This window comes from Danio rerio, chromosome 25 (assembly GCF_052040795.2).
Source record: "Danio rerio strain M-AB ecotype USA chromosome 25, GRCz13ab, whole genome shotgun sequence".
In the NCBI taxonomy this organism is placed as follows: domain Eukaryota; kingdom Metazoa; phylum Chordata; class Actinopteri; order Cypriniformes; family Danionidae; genus Danio; species Danio rerio.
In genome coordinates this window covers 607,501-631,791 of record NC_141045.1, presented here as the reverse complement: position 1 = coordinate 631,791, position 24,291 = coordinate 607,501, and the positions used below count along the sequence as shown (strand labels likewise).

At 37.4% G+C, this 24,291-nt stretch overlaps 2 protein-coding genes across 8 annotated transcripts in view; one reads left to right on the top strand and one right to left on the bottom strand.

The window, feature by feature from the left end:
- Positions 1-10,547, top strand: part of gxylt1a (glucoside xylosyltransferase 1a) — a 45,100-nt gene extending 34,553 nt beyond the window's left edge. For 2 of the 4 annotated variants that reach the window (XR_015525896.1, XM_087311324.1), the window contains one exon: positions 10,038-10,546. Coding sequence is in view for 2 of the 4 variants with exons in the window: in XM_087311324.1 (XP_087167450.1) it covers positions 10,038-10,049 (12 nt within the window). In the remaining 2 variants the exon portion in view is untranslated. Of the gene's footprint in view, positions 1-10,037 lie in introns of all 4 variants that reach the window. The other 2 variants (XR_015525897.1, XM_087311321.1) reach the window with 2 other exon arrangements.
- LOC100537263 (PDZ domain-containing RING finger protein 4) overlaps positions 1-24,291 on the bottom strand; it is a 73,861-nt gene that overhangs the window by 570 nt on the left and 49,000 nt on the right. For 3 of the 4 annotated variants that reach the window (XM_087311319.1, XM_087311318.1, XM_087311317.1), the window contains 6 exons: positions 21,279-21,377; positions 19,798-19,860; positions 18,250-18,351; positions 16,218-16,319; positions 13,959-14,671; positions 11,642-13,882 (listed from right to left, as the gene is read on the bottom strand). In XM_087311319.1, coding sequence (XP_087167445.1) covers positions 13,498-13,882; positions 13,959-14,671; positions 16,218-16,319; positions 18,250-18,351; positions 19,798-19,860; positions 21,279-21,377 — 1,464 coding nt within the window. In that variant the 3' untranslated portion in view covers positions 11,642-13,497. Of the gene's footprint in view, positions 1-11,641; positions 13,883-13,958; positions 14,672-16,217; positions 16,320-18,249; positions 18,352-19,797; positions 19,861-21,278; positions 21,378-24,291 lie in introns of those variants that run through there. The other variant, XR_015525894.1, reaches the window with a different exon arrangement.

The window sequence follows — 24,291 nt, the reverse complement described above, 5'->3', positions numbered from 1 at the left end:
TCAATATCTGCTCTAGTGATGGAAGTCGTGTGGGTTTAGGATGACGGGATGTTTTATTTTATGTCAGTTATTGGTTGAGTGAGATTTATATGTGGTTCAGATGCATTGGGAGATTTCAGGATCATTTTTGGTTGGTGGAGAAGCTGGAATGTGTCACAGATGTGTGTTGATGTGTGTGTTTAGAGTTGAGTCTGTTGAGGAGTAATTATGAAGACCAAATGTACGCTAACATGATTAAATGTTCATTTTTTCTTGGCATTTTGACTTCATGACTTGTTTTTCGCCATTTCTTTTTGTAAAGTTGAAATTACATTACACCATTCTGACATTTCTTCATCATTTCTTTAATTCATATTTCTTATTTTGGCATTTTATATCTTGAATTTTTAGCATTTTGTTCTTGAAATTCACGTTGCAACATTCTGGATTTTTTTTCATAAAGTTATAAACTTACGTCTTCACATTCTGTTTTTTTTTCTAGATGTCATAAACTTGCGTCTTCACATTCTGTTTTTTTTGTAGACGTTATAAACTTGCGTCTTCACATTCTTGATTTTTTTCTTGAAGTTTTACTTTTGCGTCTTGACATTCTGGATTTTTTCTGGATTTTTTCTAGATGCCATAAACTTACGTCTTTACATTCTGGATTTTTTTTCCCAATTTATAAACTTACGTCTTCACATTCTGGATTTGTTTCTTGAACTTATACATGTGCGTCTTGACATTCTGGATTTTTTCCGGATTTTTTTCTAGATGTCATAAACTTGCGTCTTCACATTCTGGATTTTTTTCTGAAGTTATAAACTTGCGTCTTCACATTCTGGATTTTTTTTCTTGACGCTATACATTTGCGTCTTGACATTCTGGATCTTTTATGGATTTTTTTATGTTTTAAACTTGCGTCTTCACATTCTGGATTTTTTTTCTGAAGTTATAAACTTGCGTCTTCACATTCTGGATTTTTTTCATGAAGTTATAAACTTACATCTTCACATTCTGGATTTTTTTTCTTGACGTTATACAATTGCGTCTTGACATTCTGGATTTTTTCTGGAATTTTTTTTTTTTTTTTGATGTTATAAACTTACGTCTTCACATTCTGGATTTTTTTCTTAAAGTTATAAACTTATGTCCTTAAATTCTGGATTTTTTTCTAGACGTTATGAACTTACGTTTTCACATTCTGGATTTTTTTTCCGAAGTTATAAACTTACGTCTTGACATTCTGGATTTTTTCTGAATTTTGTTCTAGATGTCATAAACTTGCGTCTTGACATTCTGGATTTTTTTCTGAAGTGATAAACTTACATCTTCACATTCTGGATTTTTTTTTCTTGACGTTATACATTTGCGTCTTGACATTCTGGATTTTTTCTGGATTTTTTTTTTATGTTTTAAACTTACGTCTTCACATTCTGAATTTTTTTCTTAAAGTTATAAACTTATGTCTTCACATTGTGGATTTTTTTCTAGACGTTATAAACTTACGTCTTGACATTCTGGATTTTTTCTGGATTTTTTTCTACATGTCATAAACTTGCGTCTTGACATTCTAGATTTTTTCTGAAGTTATAAACTTACGTCTTCACATTCTGAATTTTTTTCTTAAAGTTATAAACTAATGTCTTCACATTCTGGATTTTTTCTAGACGTTATAAACTTACGTCTTGACATTCTGGATTTTTTCTGGATTTTTTTCTAGATGTCATAAACTTGCGTCTTGACATTCTGGATTTTTCCCCGAAATTATAAACTTATGTCTTCACATTATGGATTTTTTTCTTGAAGTTATAAACTTACGTCTTCACATTCTGGATTTTTTTTTCTTGACGTTATACATTTGCGTCTTCACATTCTGTATTTTTTTTCCGAAGTTATGAACTTATGTCTTGACATTCTGGATTTTTTTCTGAAGTTATAAACTTTTATCTTCACATTCTGGATTTTTTTTCTTGACGTTATACATTTGCGTCTTGACATTCTGGATTTTTTCTGGATTTTTTTCCGAAGTTATAAACTTACATCTTGACATTCTGGATTTTTTCTAGACGTTAAAAACTTATGTCTTCACATTCTGAATTTTTTTCTGAAGTTATAAACTTATGTCTTGACATTCTGGATTTTTTCTGAATTTTGTTCTAGATGTCATAAACTTGCTTCTTGACATTCTGGATTTTTTTCTGAAGTTATAAACTTACATCTTCACATTCTGGATTTTTTTTTCTTGACGTTATACATTTGCGTCTTGACATTCTGGATTTTTTCTGGGTTTTTTTCTACATGTCATAAACTTGCATCTTGACATTCTAGATTTTTTTCAGAAGTTATAAACTTACGTCTTCACATTTTGGATTTTTTTCTTAAAGTTATAAACTTACGTCTTCACATTCTGAATTTTTTCTAGACGTTATAAACTTACGTCTTGACATTCTGGATTTTTTCTGGATTTTTTTCTAGATGTTATAAACTTGCGTCTTGACATTCTGGATTTTTTCCCGAAATTATAAACTTACGTCTTCACATTATGGATTTTTTTCTTGAAGTTATAAACTTACGTCTTCACATTCTGGAATTTTTTTTCTTGACGTTATACATTTGCGTCTTGAGATTCTGGATTTTTTCTGGATTTTTTTTTTTTTTGATGTTTTAAACTTACATCTTCACATTCTGGATTTTTTCTGGATTTTTTTCTAGACGTTATAAACTTACGTCTTCACATTCTGGATTTTTTTTCCGAAGTTATAAACTTATGTCTTGACATTCTGGATTTTTTCTGAATTTTGTTCTAGATGTCATAAACTTGCGTCTTGACATTCTGGATTTTTTTCTGAAGTTATAAACTTACATCTTCACATTCTGGATTTTTTTTTCTTGATGTTATACATTTGCGTCTTGACATTCTGGATTTTTTTTTATGTTTTAAACTTACGTCTTCACATTCTGAATTTTTTTCTTAAAGTTATAAACTTATGTCTTCACATTGTGGATTTTTTTCTAGACGTTATAAACTTACGTCTTGACATTCTGGATTTTTTCTGGATTTTTTTCTACATGTCATAAACTTGCGTCTTGACATTCTAGATTTTTTTCCGAAGTTATAAACTTACATCTTCACATTCTGGATTTTTTTTCTTGACGTTATACATTTGCGTCTTGACATTCTGGATTTTTTCTGGATTTTTTTCTACATGTCATAAACTTGCGTCTTGACATTCTAGATTTTTTTCCGAAGTTATAAACTTACGTCTTCACATTTTGGATTTTTTTTCTTAAAGTTATAAACTTACGTCTTCACATTCTGAATTTTTTTTCTTAAAGTTATAAACTAATGTCTTCACATTCTGGTTTTTTTTTAGACGTTATAAACTTACGTCTTGACATTCTGGATTTTTTCTGGATTTTTTTCTAGATGTCATAAACTTGCGTCTTGACATTCTGGATTTTTCCCCGAAATTATAAACTTATGTCTTCACATTATGGATTTTTTTCTTGAAGTTATAAACTTACGTCTTCACATTCTGGATTTTTTTTTCTTGACGTTATACATTTGCGTCTTCACATTCTGTATTTTTTTTCCGAAGTTATGAACTTATGTCTTGACATTCTGGATTTTTTTCTGAAGTTATAAACTTTTATCTTCACATTCTGGATTTTTTTTCTTGACGTTATACATTTGCGTCTTGACATTCTGGATTTTTTCTGGATTTTTTTCCGAAGTTATAAACTTACATCTTGACATTCTGGATTTTTTCTAGACGTTAAAAACTTACGTCTTCACATTCTGAATTTTTTTCTGAAGTTATAAACTTATGTCTTGACATTCTGGATTTTTTCTGAATTTTGTTCTAGATGTCATAAACTTGCGTCTTGACATTCTGGATTTTTTTCTGAAGTTATAAACTTACATCTTCACATTCTGGATTTTTTTTTCTTGACGTTATACATTTGCGTCTTGACATTCTGGATTTTTTCTGGGTTTTTTTCTACATGTCATAAACTTGCATCTTGACATTCTAGATTTTTTTCAGAAGTTATAAACTTACGTCTTCACATTTTGGATTTTTTTCTTAAAGTTATAAACTTACGTCTTCACATTCTGAATTTTTTCTAGACGTTATAAACTTACGTCTTGACATTCTGGATTTTTTCTGGATTTTTTTCTAGATGTCATAAACTTGCGTCTTGACATTCTGGATTTTTTCCCGAAATTATAAACTTACGTCTTCACATTCTGGAATTTTTTTTCTTGACGTTATACATTTGCGTCTTGAGATTCTGGATTTTTTCTGGATTGTTTTTTTTTTGATGTTTTAAACTTACATCTTCACATTCTGGATTTTTTCTGGATTTTTTTCTAGACGTTATAAACTTACAGCTTCACATTCTGGATTTTTTTTCCGAAGTTATAAACTTATGTCTTGATATTCTGGATTTTTTCTGAATTTTGTTCTAGATGTCATAAACTTGTGTCTTGACATTCTGGATTTTTTTCTGAAGTTATAAACTTACATCTTCACATTCTGGATTTTTTTTTCTTGATGTTATACATTTGCGTCTTGACATTCTGGATTTTTTTTTATGTTTTAAACTTACGTCTTCACATTCTGAATTTTTTTCTTAAAGTTATAAACTTATGTCTTCACATTGTGGATTTTTTTCTAGACGTTATAAACTTACGTCTTGACATTCTGGATTTTTTCTGGATTTTTTTCTACATGTCATAAACTTGCGTCTTGACATTCTAGATTTTTTTCAGAAGTTATAAACTTACATCTTCACATTCTGGATTTTTTTTCTTGACGTTATACATTTGCGTCTTGACATTCTGGATTTTTTCTGGATTTTTTTCCAAGTTATAAACTTACATCTTCACATTCAGGATTTTTTTTCTTGACGTTATACATTTGCGTCTTGACATTCTGGATTTTTTTTTAAAGTTATAAACTTATGTCTTCACATTCTGGATTTTTTTTCTTGACGTTATACATTTGCGTCTTGACATTCTGGATTTTTTCTGGATTTTTTACCGAAGTTATAAACTTACATCTTCACATTCGGGATTTTTTTTCTTGACGTTATACATTTGCGTCTTGACATTCTGGATTTTTTTTTAAAGTTATAAACTTATGTCTTCACATTGTGGATTTTTTTCTAGACGTTATAAACTTACGTCTTGACATTCTGGATTTTTTCTGGATTTTTTTCTACATGTCATAAACTTGCGTCTTGACATTCTAGATTTTTTCTGAAGTTATAAACTTACGTCTTCACATTTTGGATTTTTTTCTTAAAGTTATAAACTTACGTCTTCACATTTTGGATTTTTTTCTTAAAGTTATAAACTTATGTCTTCACATTCTGGTTTTTTTTTAGACGTTATAAACTTACGTCTTGACATTCTGGATTTTTTCTGGATTTTTTTCTAGATGTCATAAACTTGCGTCTTGACATTCTGGATTTTTTCCCGAAATTATAAACTTACGTCTTCACATTATGGATTTTTTTCTTGAAGTTATAAACTTACGTCTTCACATTCTGGATTTTTTTTTCTTGACGTTATACATTTGCGTCTTGACATTCTGGATTTTTTCTAGACGTTATAAACTTACGTCTTCACATTCTGAATTTTTTTCTGAAGTTATAAACTTATGTCTTCACATTCGGGATTTTTTTTCTTGACGTTATACATTTGCGTCTTGACATTCTGGATTTTTTCTGGATTTTTTTCTACATGTCATAAACTTGCGTCTTGACATTCTAGATTTTTTTCCGAAGTTATAAACTTACGTCTTCACATTTTGGATTTTTTTCTTAAAGTTATAAACTTACGTCTTCACATTTTGGATTTTTTTCTTAAAGTTATAAACTTACGTCTTCACATTCTGAATTTTTTCTAGACGTTATAAACTTACGTCTTGACATTCTGGATTTTTTCTGGATTTTTTTCTAGATGTTATAAACTTGCGTCTTGACATTCTGGATTTTTTCCCGAAATTATAAACTTATGTCTTCACATTATGGATTTTTTTCTTGAAGTTATAAACTTACGTCTTCACATTCTGGATTTTTTTTTCTTGACGTTATACATTTGCGTCTTGACATTCTGGATTTTTTCTGGATTTTTTTCTAGACGTTATAAACTTACGTCTTCACATTCTGTATTTTTTTTCCGAAGTTATGAACTTATGTCTTGACATTCTGGATTTTTTCTGAATTTTGTTCTAGATGTCATAAACTTGCGTCTTGACATTCTGGATTTTTTTCTGAAGTTATAAACTTACATCTTCACATTCTGGATTTTTTTTCTTGACGTTATACATTTGCGTCTTGACATTCTGGATTTTTTCTGGATTTTTTTCAGAAGTTATAAACTTACATCTTGACATTCTGGATTTTTTCTGGATTTTTTTCAGAAGTTATAAACTTACATCTTGACATTCTGGATTTTTTTCTGGATTTTTTTTTATGTTTTAAACTTACATCTTCATATTCTGGATTTTTTCTTAAAGTTATAAACTTACGTCTTCACATTCTGGATTTTTTCTGGATTTTTTTTAGATGTCGTAAACTTGTGTCTTGACATTCTGGATTTTTTTCTTGAAGTTATACATTTGCGTCTTGACATTCTGGATTTTATCTGGATATTTCTCTAGATGTTATAAACCTGTGTCTTGACATTCTGGATTTTTCTGGATTTAGTGTTTTTAGAAATCTAGAATTTATGTCTCTGCCATTTTTCCTGAAATTCTGACATATAGAAAATTAATTCAAAATTTTAGCAATTTACAGATTTCCTCCGTCAATCTTGTCTTTGTAATTCTGACTTTTCTTCTCACCTTTCCGATTCACTTTCTATTTTTACATCTCACCATTCTGCCATTCTTTCCCCTGTATTTCTGTGTTTTGGACTTTTCTCAGACGTAAACTCTTATTTTCACTGTAAATCCTGATCATTAGTTCTCTTGCTCCACATTTATACAGATATGTTCTTCACAAACTCTCTCCTCGTCTTTCCAGCGGTCACATTGACAGTGTGATTATGCTAAATGAGTAAATGTGTTTACCGTCTCCTGTCCTCCTTTATAGGCTTATACAGACGTGGATGAGATCATTCTTTCACTCACTTTAATCCACTTTCGCTTCATCAGCCGAACATTCCCAATCTGCTGCCGCCGCACTTCTGCCTCATTTACATCATTTAAGAATAATACATTCCTTTTCTGCTGTAATGTGAGTGAGTGTGTGTGTGTATGTGTGTGTGAGTGTGTGTGTCCACCGCGGGCTGCCGTCCTCAGGGCTGAATATGCAATATGAGTTATTGTGTTTCTGCATCTGAAATCAAAGGCAGATCTCAGCGTCATTTCCATCTTTAATAATAACATCAGCCTTCAGATGAAGCTCTGGTTCTCTTTCAGCACAGTTAATACACACACACACACACACACACACACACACGCACGCACACACACGCACACACACTCACTCATTCCCAGTGGTGATAATAAAATTTGATGTTACAGCAATATAATGTTACCTTTAAAAAAAGTAGCCAAAAGTTTAGTTTCCTATAGTTAACGTGATGTGAAAGTATGCGTAATTTTTAAAGTGAGATTGGCTTAAAATTGTAATCTATTAATATATTACTATAATTACCCAACACAGTATGATTCCTCATAATAACGCTCATACATTTTCTGTTTTACTCTTTTATTTCCATCATGATTTCACACTCCTGTGTTTTTTCCAGCAGATCTCAGATGGCTTCATGTGTGTATAAAAGTGTAAAAGTGTCATTATTTTAATTAATGAGGCATTACTGGTATTCAGTTTACTGACTAAAATGCTGAATAGTATAAATAACTCCATCAATAATCATTAATATCAGCATTTATACTTTAAACAAGTTATTTTGTTCACCATGTTATGTTAATTCATGTCAGCAAAACAAAACATGGATGAAAATTATGTAGATTAATTATTTCTTTCTTTCTTTTGTCGTTTTTTTTTTTTTTTTTTTTACAGAAAATGTATTATTAAAATTGTAAATGAAAATGCTCTGAGAAACTTTCGAGCGTTTGTCTTGCCATTCTGTCATTTTCTCCTTGCAATTCTGAAACATAATTGTTTATTTTTATTAATGATTTTTTTTCTTCTTCGTCTTCTTTTTATTTAACATATTATACTTGAGTACAATTGTGTGTTTTAGTTTGAATTCTTTTTTTTAAGTGTTTTTTTTTTAAGTACAACAGAACAAAAAAACAACAGGATCAGTCTCAGAATATGAAGAGTTCAGATGCAAAACCCTCTAGTCTAAATCCATCAGACCTCTTATCTTGTCAATGAGCTCCAGTTCCCGATCTGAACTTACATTTCGAGTTTCTGGTTATTTCATATTGAACTACTCAAATACTGACATTTATTCTTCTGTTATGGAAACCAAATCCAATGTCGAGTCAACATCTTAATCCAGCGTCATATTGACGTCAGATACTGATATTTATTCATCAGGTATGGCGACCAAAATCCAACATCTGATAGATGTTATAATGGTAACGTCTCCACAACGTCAAGCTGTAACATCATTAGACGCTGATTTTAGGTTTTGTTGGAAAGTGACCAAATTCCAGCGTCATATTGATGTCAGAAACTAACATTTATTCGTCAGGTATGGCGACGAAAATCCAACATCTAATAGACGTCATAGTGGTAACGTCCACACAACGTTGAGCTGTAACATCATTAGACGTTAATATTTGGTTGATCTTAGGTTGGAAAGTGACCAAAATCCAACATCGAGCCAACATCTTAAACCAAGTGATATTGATGTCAGATGCTGATATTTATTCATCAGGTATGGCAAAATACAACGTCTAATAGACGTCATAGTAGTAACGTCCCCACAACATCGAGCTGTAACATCATTAAACGTTGATATTTGGTTGATTTTAGGTTGGAAAGTAAACAAAATCCATCATCGAGTCAACATCTTAAACCAGCATCATATTGATGTCAGGTACTGACATTTATTCGTCAAGTATGGCAACCAAAATGCAACATCTGATAGACGTCGTAATGGTAACATCCACACAACGTTGAGCTGTATCATCATTAGACGTTGATATTTGGTTGATTTTGTGTTGGAAAGTGACCAAAATCCAACATCGAGCCAGCATCTAAAATTGATGTTGATGTCAGATACTAATATTTATTCATCAGGTATGGCAAAATACAACGTCTAATAAACGTCATAGTAGTAACGTCCACACAACGTTGAGCTGTAAAATTATTAAACGTTGATATTTGGTTGATTTAGTGTTGGAAATTGACCAAAATTCATCATTGAGCCAACATCTTAAACCAGCATCATATTGATGTCAGATACTGACGTTTATTCAAGTATGGCAACCAAAATCCAACGTCTAATAGACATCATAGTGGTAACGTCCACACAACGTCGAGCTGTAACATCATTAGACATTGATATTTGGTTGATCTTAGGTTGTGTCGGAAAGTGACCGAAATCCAACGTCAAGCCAACCTCTTAAACCAAGTGATGTTGACGTCAGATACTGACGTTTATTCGTCAGGTATGGCAACCAAAATCCAACGTTTAATAGACGTCATAGTGGTAACGTCCCCACAACGTCAAACTGTAACATCATTAGATGTTGATATTTGGTTGATTTTAGGTTGGACGTTGAACCTTGACATTAACCTGATTTTTGTTTCAGAACAAAATGCAATGTCCCCACGATGATGTAGTACAACGTTAATCTGATGTCATGTTGATGCCCTGTGCCCGCTGAGTTAGATCTAAATATATATATATTTAAATCTAAAATGTCCAGCAAATTGTTTACTATTTTACTTCAGTGTTTTTTTAGTAGCATCATAATAAAAATAATTGAAAAGCAGTCTAAAAGCTACAGCTGTGTGTGTGTGTGTGTGTGTGTGTGTGTGTGTGTGTGTGTGTGTGTGTGTGTGTGTGTGTGTGTGTGTGTGTGTGTGTGTGTGTGTGTGTGTGTGTGTTCCACCAGCTCTGCAGATAATGAAGAGCTCTGCTGATCTGCATAATAATGAGCGTCCGGCCACTCAGAGAGACATTACTGCTCTTGGATTAGCATATCAAAGATCATCTGCTCCATAAATATGTGGAGTGACAGCAGCAGCAGCAGCACATCATTAGCAGACGTACAGCGCTAATCATCGTCCGCTAACGAGAGAGTTTATCTGCGCTGGAGGATTCTGATCAATCACACACTGCAGGATCACACATTCAAACACACCGCCGGAGCATTCATCCTCACCTCAAACACTTATTATCTTCCATTATCCTGCAAACCACTCGACAATGAGAAGAGTTTCATCATTTCAGACAGAATCGCGTTCATATTCAGCACTTATTCTGTGATTTAATTAACGTACAGCTCAGAATAAGTGTTTTATTCTGACTTAAATATATCTGTTATGAGAGATGACATTTTCTTCACTAAGGCTATTCTGAGCAACATTTCTGTTGATGTGTGAATAAAAAAAAAATCATTTTTATATCAAGTTTTATTTGAGCGTTAAAATTCTGCAAAGATACCAACTCAAAATCCAGAATCAGCAGTATTAACTGAGCAGAGTGCAGTATCTGAAGCTCAGGCTGTAAAGACTCCGCCCACTTTTGGAAGAGGGCAGGAAGAAACAACTAATTTGCATTTAAAGAGACACACACAGTATTTTTGCTCTCACTAAATAAGTGAAATCTGCTGAATGTGTGTAATAAAATGTGTGTGTGTGTGTGTGTGTGTGTGTGTGTGTGTGTGTGTGTGTGTTAGTTTGTGCTGACATGTGATGTAATATGACACTTCCAGAAACTGGTGTAAATGTAGTGTATTTATATAGCGCAGTGTATTTCTCACTATTCTGAAAGCGAGAGACTCCTTAAGGACACGGGAGATTTGAAGAATATGTTTATTAATGTCAAAATATCACAAAGACCACACATTCAGCTGGTCCAGAGAGACGACTACAAGTTCTTCAAATCAGACTAAACACAGAACACACACGTTTACAAATGTACAACCGCTGCTTTAAAACAAACTCTGAACTCATCATTGAAGAACTGAAAGCGTACAGTACTGTTGGTTTAGGAAGCATTAATACCAGAGGAAGAGTGTGTGTGTGTGTGTGTGTGTGTGTGTGTGTGTGTGTGTGTGTGTGTGTGTGTGTGTGTGTGTGTGTGTGTGTGTGTGTGTGTGTGTGTGTGTGTGTGTGTGTGTGTGTTTTTCTTCATTATTTTAAATTATGATTTTCTTTTTTATTCTGGAATTTATGTTAAAACCTCATCTTATGGCGTTTTTGTTGTTGTTTTGTTTTCTAACTTTACATCTCGTGATTCTGCCATTTGTCTTGAAATTCTGAATTTACAGTTCAACATTCTGAACACTTTTTTTTCTTGAAATCTTGAATTTATATTTCTCTTTTTTTTAATTCAGAATTTATGTTTTACAATCAGGCTTTGTTGTTGTTGTTGTTGTTGTTTTGTTTGTATTCTAGACTTGGAGATTTTGCCATTTTTTCTAGAAATTCTGAATTTACGTTTTGACACTGACTTTTTTTCTAATAATTTTTTTCTATAATTCTAAATTTATATTTCTCTATTCTGGCATTTTCATCTTGACATTCTGATTTCCATGTCGACATTCTGGATTTTTCTTCTTGAAATTCACATTCTGGATTTTCTGTAATTCTGAATTCTTGTGTTGCAACTCTAAATTAAAATTCGCCTTTCATTTTTTTCCTTGAAATTCTGAATTTGTGGTTCAACATTCTGGAAAACCTTTTTCCTTGGAAATCTGGAATTTATGTTTCACATTCATATTTTTTAAATTCTAAATTAATGTTTTAACAAACACTTTTTTGATATTGTTGTTTTGTTTGTATCTAATACCTCGAGATTCTGCCATTTTTTCTAGAAATTTGCATTCTGCAAATAAAATTATGTTGTAACAATCTGGCTTTTTGTTGTTTTGTATTTTTATTGCATTTTTTTCTTGAAATTTTTAGTTTAAGTTTCACCATTCTGTATTTTTCCCCTTGAAACTCTAAATTTATGTTTTGCATTCTGCCATTTTTTTAGTAATTCAAAATAAATGTTTTGACAGTCTGGAAATTTCTTAAGAAATCTGACATATCAACATTTAGGATTTTTTTTCTTTTTGAAATTCTGATTTTTTCCCTCTTGAAATTATAAACTTACTTTTTTCAGTCTGCAATTTGTTTTTCTAGACATCTAGAATTTATATTTTGACATTCTGTTATTGTTTTCTACATAATCTGAAGACCTTAACTTTCATTTTCTGTGTTAACATAGTGTTTTTTTAGGTTTAATGGCCTTTGGAAGTGTGTGTGTCTTTTAGTGTGTGTCTTAATGTATGTGTGTATGTAATCTATTTTTTTATCATAATTTAAATAATAATTTTCTTTTAATTTCTTCAAATCAATTAAATTAAACTTTTAATAATGTGTGTGTGTTTGTAAGGGTGTGGTTGTATGTGTTTGTATGTCTGTCCGTGTGTGTTTATATATATCTGTGTGTGTTTATATGTGTAAGTGACTGTGTGTGTGTGTGTGTGTCAGGCGTTGAGGTAGTTACAGTGGTTATGTCGAGCTACACAGGAGTTGTTCAGAGCTGGTGTTGTTCAGTAGATTCCTCTGAAAATTCTCCAATCTCCTGAACGGAGATTCAGAGAAACTGAGAAGTGATCTGCTGTCAGATTCTCCTCTCGCTGAGATGTAAACATTACTGAGAGCTGCGTCAGATGCTGAGAGCAAGAATAAACTAATAAAACAATATGAGAGTAACCCACTCAAAAATACACTCAACTGTTGCCCTCCAGGCACTGTGATTAGCACTGTGGCCTCACAGCACTCAGGTCTCTGGTTTGAGTCTCGGCTGGGTCAGTTGGTGTTTCTGTGTGGAGTTTGCATGTTCTCCCCGTGTTGGCGTGGGTTTCCTCCTGGTGCTCCGGTTTCCCCCACAGTCCAAACACATGCGCTATAGGGGAACTGATCAACTACACTGGCACTAGTGTATGAGTGTGTGTGAATGAGTGTATGTATGGGTGTTTCCCAGTACTGGGTTGCAGCTGGAAGGGCATCAGCTGTGTAAAACCTATGCTGGAATAGTTGGCGGTTCATCCCGCTGTGGCGATCTCTGATAAATAAAGGCCGAAGGAAAATAAATGAATGTCCAGATTGAAATTGAAGTCGGATGTCAAAATGATTATTTTTGTAAGTGAATTACTCTCATCCATGAAATATCACAGCAACCGAAATAAATAAATCAATAAATTAATTAATTAATAAAATAAATAAATAAATAAAAGCAATGCAGTGTAACTCTCGCTTATAAAACATTAATAAATAGTGAAAATATCAGAGTCATCTGTCATAAAAAGTGCCGCATTGAACGAGGCAGAAGGTATCGTACCCGGCGGGTACAGTCAGTCATACGGTGGTGACGGAGAGGAAGGCGCTGTGCTCTCTAGCGCCCTCTGCTGCTGCTGTGTGTCCGTGGCTCAGCAGCTCCTGAATGGTGATCCAGCTGTCCAGGATCCTCCTGTTCCTCCTCTTGGTGCTCCTGCGCTGGCTGATCTCCATGATGGAGGTGTTGTGGGTGTCCGTCCGGCCGCGCTGCATCATTTCTCTCCTCCGCCGCTGCTCCTTCGCCCGCAGGAGCTGCTGCTTTCTCTCTTCTTTGCTCCAGTATCTCCCCATCTTCATCTCGCTCATGGCGTCGTCGTCGGTGGTCATTCCTCCGCTGCGCTCCTCTTTAATCTTCAGCGCTCGCTCGCGCAGCAGACGGTCCCGCACCGGACGCTTGGTGATGTACCTGCAGCAGAAGGAGAGGACAGATTCAGTGGTGTGCTTCAGACTGTTAATGATAGATGAAGGTGATCAGTGTGTACCTGGTCCCGTCGCTCCGCACCTTCACCTTCCACTCCATCTTATTGTCCTCCTGCGGGACGCTCATGTTGATCATCCCGAACTCCAGCGCCGTCTGCTCCTGGATCATCTGCATGTAGCTGCGGTACTGATGCACCGGGATCCTGGAGTGCAGGGACCTGCTGGAGATCTCGTCTGGAGACTCTGACGGGTTGCTGTGATCCGGACTGGCGCTCCTGATGGATGATTCGGGACGGCGGCTGAGCGTTCTGTGTTCTGGAGATCTCTCTGTGGCGAGGGGTGTACTGCGGGAGCTCTCCGCCGTGTTATACGCACTGGAGCTGTCCTTATCCGACCGCTCGGGATGCTCCTGGATCTCTGGGAGTTTGGAGTCCGTCTTGTGGCGCTGCATGATGTTCTGGCACTGGATCTGGATGCTGCGCAGCTCCTGGTTCAGCAAGCGCAGCTCGTTCTCGGCGCCGCTGCACTGGACGGATCTGCGGTACAGCAGGTCGTACTCGCCGCTGTTTCGGATCTGGCACTTGAGCTCCAGCAGCTGCTGGAAACGCTCCGCTTCTGGAGTCTCGGACGGGCTGATCTGATCCGGACGCAGACACCGAGACAGACGCTTCTGGATCTGGGAGAGGACGCTCATCTCTGACGGGTCCGTCTGGAGGATCTGCTCAGGGCTGTAGGAGCAGGAGGCTGTGATGGACTCTTCTTCAGCCGCTCTCGCCTGCAGGGGGAATCACAGCAGAATTACTCAGACATACACAGGATCAACACTCAGCGGCCACTTTATTAGGTACACCAGACTAGAACCGGGTTGGACTCCTTTTGCCTTCAGAACTGCTTTAATCCTTCATGGCAGAGATTCAACAAGCTGCTGGAAATATTCCTCAGAGATTTTGCTCCATATTGTCATGATAGCATCACACAGTTGCTGCAGATTTGTCGGCTGCACATCCATGATGCCAATCTCCCGTTCCACCACATCCCAAAGCTGCTCTATTGGATTGAGCTCTGGTGACTGTGGAGGCCATTTGAGTACAGTGAACTCATCGTCATGTTCAGCAGTCTGAGATGATTGAGCTTTATGACATGCTGCGTTATCCTGCTGGAAGTAGCCATCAGAAGATGGAGACACTGTGCTCATAAAGGGATGGACATGGTCAGCAGCAATACTCAGGTAGGCTGTGGCGTTGATGCTCAATTGGTACTAATGGACCCAAAGAAAATCTCCCCCACACCATTACACCACCACCACCAGCCTGAACCGCTGATACAAGGCAGGATGATCCATGCTTTCATGTTGTCTGAGTCGAGCATCTGAATGTGTCAGCAGAAATGGAGACTCATCAGAGCAGCAGCGTTTCTCCAATCTTCTATTGTCCAGTTTTGGTGAGTCTGTGTGAATTGTAGCCTCAGTTTCCTGTTCTTAGCTGACAGGAGCGGCACCCGGTGTGCTCTTCTGCTGCTGTAGCCCATCCGCCTCATGGTTGGACGTGTTGTGTGTTCAGAGATGCTCTTCTGCAGAGCTCGGTTGTAACGAGTGCTTATTTGAGTTACTGTTGCCTTTCTATCAGCTGGAACCAGTCTGGCCATTCTCCTCTGGCTTCTGGCCTCATCAACAAGGCATTTGCGCCCACAGAACTGCCGCTCACTGGAGATTTCCTCTTTGTCGGAGCATTCTCTGTAAACCCTAGAGATGGTTGTGCGTGAAAATCCCAGTAGATCAGCAGTTTCTGAAATACTCAGAGCAGCCCGTCTGGCAGCAACAACCATGCCACGTTCAAAGTCACTTAAATCCCCTTTCTTCCTCATTCTGATGCTCACTCTGACCTGCAGCAGATCCTCTTGACATGCCTAAATGCAGTGAGCTGCTGCCATGTGATTGGCTGATTAGAAATCTGGATTAACGAGCAGTTGGACAGGTGTACCTAATAAAGTGGCCGCTGAGTGTACAATAATAGTAGTCATTAAAGTAATATGTATTCAGGAGACTGAATCTCATTATAGTTTTGATGCTCTGTGGTTGTTTTAGAGCAGTGGTCTTGAACTGCCGGAGTCGATGTTTAAGAGAGACCGGACTGAAAGTTAGCACACCTTCAGGACCAGACCGACAACTGCTTCACATATAAATGAACTGATGAATGCTTAGATATGTGTATTGGAGAACAAGACACTGAGGCAGAGTGAGTGTTTATTATGTGTGTGTGTGTGTGTGTGTGTGTGTGTGTGTGTGTGTTTAGTCCTGATGTTCAGGTATTGGTGTCTCTCACCTTCTCCTCCTCCTCTTCTTCTTCTCTCCTCTGCTCCTCCAGCATCTCCATCTTCAGCTCCTCAAGAAACTCACTGTGCTCGTCCTCCAGCCACGGCTCCTCCTGAATAGCACAGAACACACACACACACACACACACACACACACACACACACACACACACACACACACGCTGCTTGTTTGTGTGTTTGACTGAGCTTCATCTAAACACACACACACACACTGAAGATCTGCTCTGATTCTGCAGCATCTGTCTCTGTTACCATGGAGACGGGAGTCTGGCTCTGGCTGATGGAGCTGGACCAGTTTCTCTCTCAGACCGCAGCAGATATCTCTTGGAAATTATCCGGTGCCGTTCGCTCATTCATAAATGAGGCTGTGAATAGACCTGTGTGTGTGTGTGTGTGTGTGTATGTGTGTGTGTGTGTGTGTGTGTGTTTCTCCTCGGTCTAATGTCAGCTGGAGGAGTCTCTGACATAACTACAATCAGTCCATCATGAAGGAGCTGCTGTGTTCTGCTGTCGATGAGCAACACACACACACACACACACACACACACACACACACACACACACACACACACAAACACACTCACTATTGAACGCACACACAAATATGCATGCATGCACACAAACACACATGGTCAGATATACACACACACTCATGCATACACACATGCACAAACACACACACACACACACACACACACACACACAGATGTATGCACACACCTGCACGTGCATGCACACACAAACACATGCACAGATACACACACGCTCATGCATACACACATGTACAAACACATGCACGCGCGCACACATGCATACACACATGCATGCACACAAGCATTTTCACGCACACAGACACACAAGTATATGCACACACATGCACACGCACACAAACACACTCACACAAACACATGCACATACACACATGCACGCACGCACGCACACACAAACACATGCACACACACACACACACACACACAAGCGCACACTCGCACACTCATGCATTTGTACATGCACACACACACACATGCATGCACACAAGCGTATACACACACGCAGACACACACAAACACACACACATTCATGTTCACACATTCACGCACACACATGCATGCACACAAGCATTATTACACAAATGATTGCACACACTCACACACACATGCATGCAATCACAAAAACACAGATAAATGCACACACATACATGCACACAAGCACACACACACACACGCATGCAGACACACACATGTAAACAAGCACTCACAGGTACACACACACACATCCATGCACAGGCACGCACACACACACACACACACACACATGCACACACAGATACATGCACAAAGATGATTGCACACACACACACACACACACACACGCATGCAGACACACACATGTAAACAAGCACTCACAGGTACACACACACACACACACACACATCCATGCACAGGCACACACAGATACATGCACAAAGATGATTGCACACACACACACACACACAGATGCATGTAATCATACACACACTCATCAGAAGTGACAGCTTTAATCACAGCCAATAAGCCCACACTATATTAACATATGCAGATGATGAGCTCAATTAAACACACTCCACTTCTGTCACATCAACTCAAAACACACGTTCAGCTCATGTGTGTGTGTGTTATTATTCAAACTCATATTGTAGACTCATGTGTGTGTGTTTAATAACATCTGTGTGAATCTACAGCACAGCGTCACTCAGGAAAACACACTAATACAGCAGTTCACACATACAGGATCACTGAAGCATCGCTCTGTCTAGAGTACATCACTACAAGATCATTCATCTATTATAATACACTATATTAGCTCATCAATAACCATAACCATGATTATAATACAATCTATTGATTGTGACACCATAACACTAACCGGTCAGTGAATAGCACAGAGAGCCTGACTGTAGCTTCATGATAGTCTAATTAATTAATTAATAATGAATATAACTATGACTGATACATGAAGGTGCAGATGTTCATGTGTTTATACCTGTAATTCTGGCCTGGCGATGAGCAGCACAATATTCCTGCTCTCCTCATTAGAGAGAACGCCCACTGCTTCCTGTCTGTCCTGAATGTCCCGCCCATTTATCTGTCAATCACACACATCAGCCAATCAGATGCAGCGCTACATCAATATGGTAAACAGAAAACAGTAATAAGCTGGATGTTTTTCTTCAGAATAGTGCATCTATAACAAACCCTGTCCTGGAGGGCCGCTTCCTGCTGAGTTTAGCTCCAGCTTGCTTCAGCACACCTGCCTGGACGTCTCTAGTGTGTCTAGTAAGAGCTTGATCAGCTGCTTCAGGTGTGTGTGATTAGGGTTGGAGGTAAACTCTCCAGTACACCGGCCCTCCAGGACTGAGTTTGGACACCCCTGATCTAAAATATCTATAATGCTTGTACATTTTTTCTTTTTATTTTTTGTAGAGCACCTACTGGTTAGGAGTGACAACTTATTAATTATTTATAAGCAAAAATAAATATGAATACATATATAAAGTGAGTTATACACCTGAATATAAGAGTAGTGAACTTTTCTGATGCACTAAAAACAACAATAAATCCAACATAACTAAACCTGATTAAACTGCATAAATTATTATTAAATTTATTAGTAAATTTGCCCTCCTTATATTTTAATATATAATATATAATAATATATATATATATATAATATATATATTATTCATACATAATATTTATATTAACACAAAGTAGAAACAAAACATGCAGAAATAAATCAAAACGTGAACTTTCTCAACAAAACAGCAACAGTCCACTTTCTCAAAGTAAATGAGTGTAGTGAACTCGAAATGGACTGAAAGTTAATTCTACTCACTTGTAAAGAGTTTTGAGTTCAGTGTTAAAGGTGTTGAGTTAATTAAACACCTCATTCCTTCAACTTAAATGGAGTAAGATCACAGTACTCATATAGATTAGTTTAACTCAAATGATGTGTAGCTATCGGTTTCCTCAAACGGTTTGAGTTGCCTTAACTTATTGGGTTTTACAGAACTCAGCTGGTTTGAGTTCTCTTCATTTACTGGGTTTTACTGTGCTCAGCTTGCTTTATTTACTCAAATGGATTAAGTTCACAGCACTCATTAGGATTAGTTATTGAACCTAAATGACTTGTTGCAATCGGTTTCCTCAAATGCTTTGAGTTGCCTTAACTTATTGGGTTTTACAGTGTTTATAATCTCAAAAACACAATCAAATAATCTCAATTAGCCTAGTCATCAATCAATAATCAATTTAGTCAGTTTAATTAATAATTCAAATCAATTCTAGAACTTAAAATCTCTTAATTTTTCATTAAAAAAAATCACTGAATTTACACATTTTATTCTATCTTTGATTTTTACGTGTATTTTTCTGACTCTGGATTGTCATTCTTTCTTTCTTTCTTTCTTGATTGATTGATTAGTTGGTTGGTTGGTTAATATGTTCCACCGGCAGTGTACGATCAGATGAACACTACTGTAGGCCTCCTGTTTCTCAAGCACACTCCGCTTCATGATCTCAGCTGTTTCACCTGTAATATTCGGTCTCCTTCTCGGATTCTTCCGTCTCGGCCCGCGATGCTGTTCGGCTCCACCTGACAACCACAGCAAACATTAATGATTCAGAATTATGCTGGATTTAATCTGATTGGCTGGTGATTTCTGACTTCAGCCAATCACACGCTTCTCTGTGACACTATATTTCTCCATTTGTTTTCTGAAAATACATACATTTTTAAATCTTCAGTTAGAAAATACATGACAAACTTTGACTTAAAGCTGAAAGTTTTTAATAAATCATAAAATAAAAATGCTCAAATTTATCAAATTTAATGTGAAAGAACTACAAACACATGACGCTTATTGCAAAATTATGTGCAAATATTTACATGTACTTCTTTCTTGCACAGAGTTGTTTGTCCTGTGCTTTATTAATATTTTCTAAATATTCTTAACTAAAAAATCAACATATAAACTGTTGTTTTCGGGAAGAAATTAAAATTCAAAAGAGCCACAATGCTTCAAACTAAAATTTCTGCCACTTTTTTAGACAAAAAATCTTACATTTTGTATTTATTTCAGCACAAACCCATTTAATTTTAATATATTTTTAAAAAATACTCCATTTCATTTTAAATTTCAAGTGATTTCAGAATTTCAGCGCTCTATTTTGCTCACTGCAGCTCTCTGATTGGTGGATTACCTGCACAGCATTATGGGTAATGTAGTTTTTCATCAATTCTGCTGATACTTTAAGACAGATAAACTGTTATTATTTGATCAGAGGTTTCCTACAGACAACAGAAAACTATCTCAGAGCTTTGAGCTGCAGAACAATTAAATACATAATAAATTAAATATAAAATAAATAAGAACAATTAAAACTTTATATTCTTCACAGCATAAAATAAACGAGTTAACTGTTTTATCAGCCAATCAATGTCTGTCTGTCTGACTGCGTCCAATCAGAGTAAGCCTCAATAGAGAGTTCCCCAGTCTCCATCAGGTCAGTTTAATCGACTGCTTCTCCAAGATCTGCTCTGAGACACACAGACTGACGCTGCTGGAGTCTGATAATACTGATCATTTATTAAACTGAGCATCTGCTAATGAAATACAGCAGCCGAGTGAACAGCCGAGCGTCTCTCTCACCGTGTGTGTTTCCTCAAATCTACAGCTTTTCTCTGGGAAGCGCTGCTGTAATATCACTGAGACACGGCTCTCTGCTCTTCAATTTAATGCAGTGAAGATTTTAATAAGCCTGTGAACACTGATGAATCTGTACGCGCGCACGCACACACACACACACACACACACACCGCCGCCACAGAGACCTGATGAGTCTGACATGACTTCTAATGAAGACGATCCACACACATTATACTGCTCTTAATATATCTGCTGAAAATTAAAGCAGGATGCCGTTGTGAACACATGCTGCATACATTATGAGCTGTACAGGTGTGAACGTGAGCTATAACAGGTAATAACAGGTGAGTGTGAGCTGAGTTACCTCAGTGACATAGATGGAGAACTCGTCCTCATCATCAGTCCTGTAGCACAGTGTCAGGCCCAGCTTATCCTGACGACACACTCTGCACAGCTCCACCTCCTGCGCACACACACACACACACACAGAGATGAACACACACACAAGCACATACACAGAAGCGCACACATATATACACACACAGGCACAGGCATATGCACACATATACACAGGCACATATAAACAGAAGCGCAGACATACACACACACACACACGCACACACGCACACACACACACACACACACACACACACACACACACACACACACACACACACACGCACACACACACGCACACACACACAAGCACACATGCATACACACACATGCACATACATGTGTGCACATACACACACAAAGACATACAGATGCACACAGGTATATGCACACAAACACACATAGATGCAAACACACGCACACATGCATACATATGCACACACACATACACAGACACATGCACAGACACACACACACACACACACACACACAGAGACACACATGCACACACACATACATGCATGCACACATACGCACATACATATGCATAGACGTCAAGAAAAACACACATGCACACACATTTTAAGCCCGCGCACACACAAGTGCACACAGGCACACAAACACACACATACATACATACATGCACACACATACACGCGCACTCACACATCAAGACACATATGCGCACACAAAAAGACACACAAACATACACACACACATGCAAAAACAAACGCACACATATGCACGCACACACATATATGCACAGACACATGCGCACACACAGACACATGAACACACACACACGCACATTCATATGGAGACATGAACAGAAACACACATGCACAAACATACAAGCACGCACACACACGTGCACACACACACATACATGCACACACATACACAAGCACACACACATCAAGACAGATATGCGCACTCACAAAGACACACAAACGCACACATGCACACACAAACACAAACATGCACACACATGCAAAACACACACGCAAACACATGCACGCACACACATAAACATCAAAACACACATATGCGCACACACAAATAGACACACAAACACACAGATATGCACACACAGAGACACACATGAAGACACACACACACAGGCACACATACACAGCACACACACATATACCAACGCATACCCACACACATGCAGACATGTGCACAGACACATGCACACACACACATAAACCCACAAACAGAAACACACATGCATGCACACACACACATGCAAAACACACACATAGATACACACACACGCACAGAGATACACGAGACATACACATACACACAGATACACACAGACACACCAAGACACACACATATGCACACACAAATAGACACACATGAAGGCACACAAACATGAAGGCACGCACACACACACACACACACACACACACACACACACACACACACACACCAGCTAGATATTAATGCACATAATAAAGGCAGCTGCAGTGTGTTCAACATGTCATTGACTTTAAACACAGGAAGATTCCCTTTACTCAATATTCAGGAAGATTCTGACAGACTGAACACACACTGTCCTGTAGAAAACTGATGTGTTGATGAGGACTCAAGATTCCTAAAAATAACAAACCAATTACAGGTATTGATTTGTGTGAATTAGCTGATGATTACGCTCTGCACAGCAGACATTCGAGATATTCAAGATGAAACATTCAGAACAGATCAGCTTGAGCTCATGATTATACTTCACACATCTCTAAACACATTTTCTAAGCTGTATTTAGAGTTAATCAAACGCTGTTAAGCTGCATATATAAGCAGAAAATCCTGGAACTCAAACGAGACTAATAATAAATAACTCATAATATTTAGTCATTTCCAACAGCTCAAATATTGATCAGCTCTTCACAGTCTCCTCCAGTGAACCTCAGCCGTCACTGTGCGCAGCTCCCTCTGAAGCTAGGGTTTATTCTGTAAATACGTTAGTAATTATGCTAATGAGCACTAATTTATTCCGTCACTGTGATTCCCGCACAAACACATGCGCATTACAGATCAAAGATTCATGCTCTGCTTCAGAAACTCTCAAAACACAAACACAACAGTGATCAGAAGAGCTTGAGTTGATCAAACCAAGCAGAAACACAGACGGCCGGCGCTCAGAGTCACACAGCGGCCACATGATTCACCAGCGGCTGACGGATCACACACGCATACACACACACACACACCTCACAGCACTCAGGTCGCTGGTTTGAGTTTGGCTGGGTCAGTTGGTGTTTCTGTGTGGAGTTTGCATGTTCTCCCCGTGTTGGTGTGTGTTCCCTCCGAGTGCTCCGGTTTCCCCCACAGTCCAAACACATGCGCTATAGAGAGATTGGGTAAGCTAAATTGGCCATAGTGTGAATGAGTGTGTATGGATGTTGCCCAGTGATGGGTTGCAGCTGGAAGTGCATCCGCTGTGTAAAACATATGCTGGAATAGTTGGCGGTTCATTCTGCTGTGGTGACCCCTGGTTAATAAACGGACTAAATGAAGGAAAATGACTGAATGAATGATCCAAAAATCTCGACATTATCTGCCACTCAGAACACCATATCACCTGTACAGCGACTCCCTAACAACCACTCAGAAACTGTTTCACTTGCCTGGCAATCACTTAGAACACCATATATCCCATATCACCTGCATAGCAACTCTCTAACAACTAGCAGCACACTGTATCACCTGCACAGTAATTCTCTCGCTACCACTTAGAACAGGGATTCTCAACCAGTGGGTCCAACACAATCTCACGGCAAGTGATAGATAGATAGATAGATAGATAGATAGATAGATAGATAGATAGATAGATAGATAGATAGATAGATAGATAGATAGATAGATAGATGATAGATAGATAGATAGATAGATAGATAGATAGATAGATAGATAGATAGATAGATAGATAGATAGATAGATAGATAGAGATAGATAGATAGATAGATAGATAG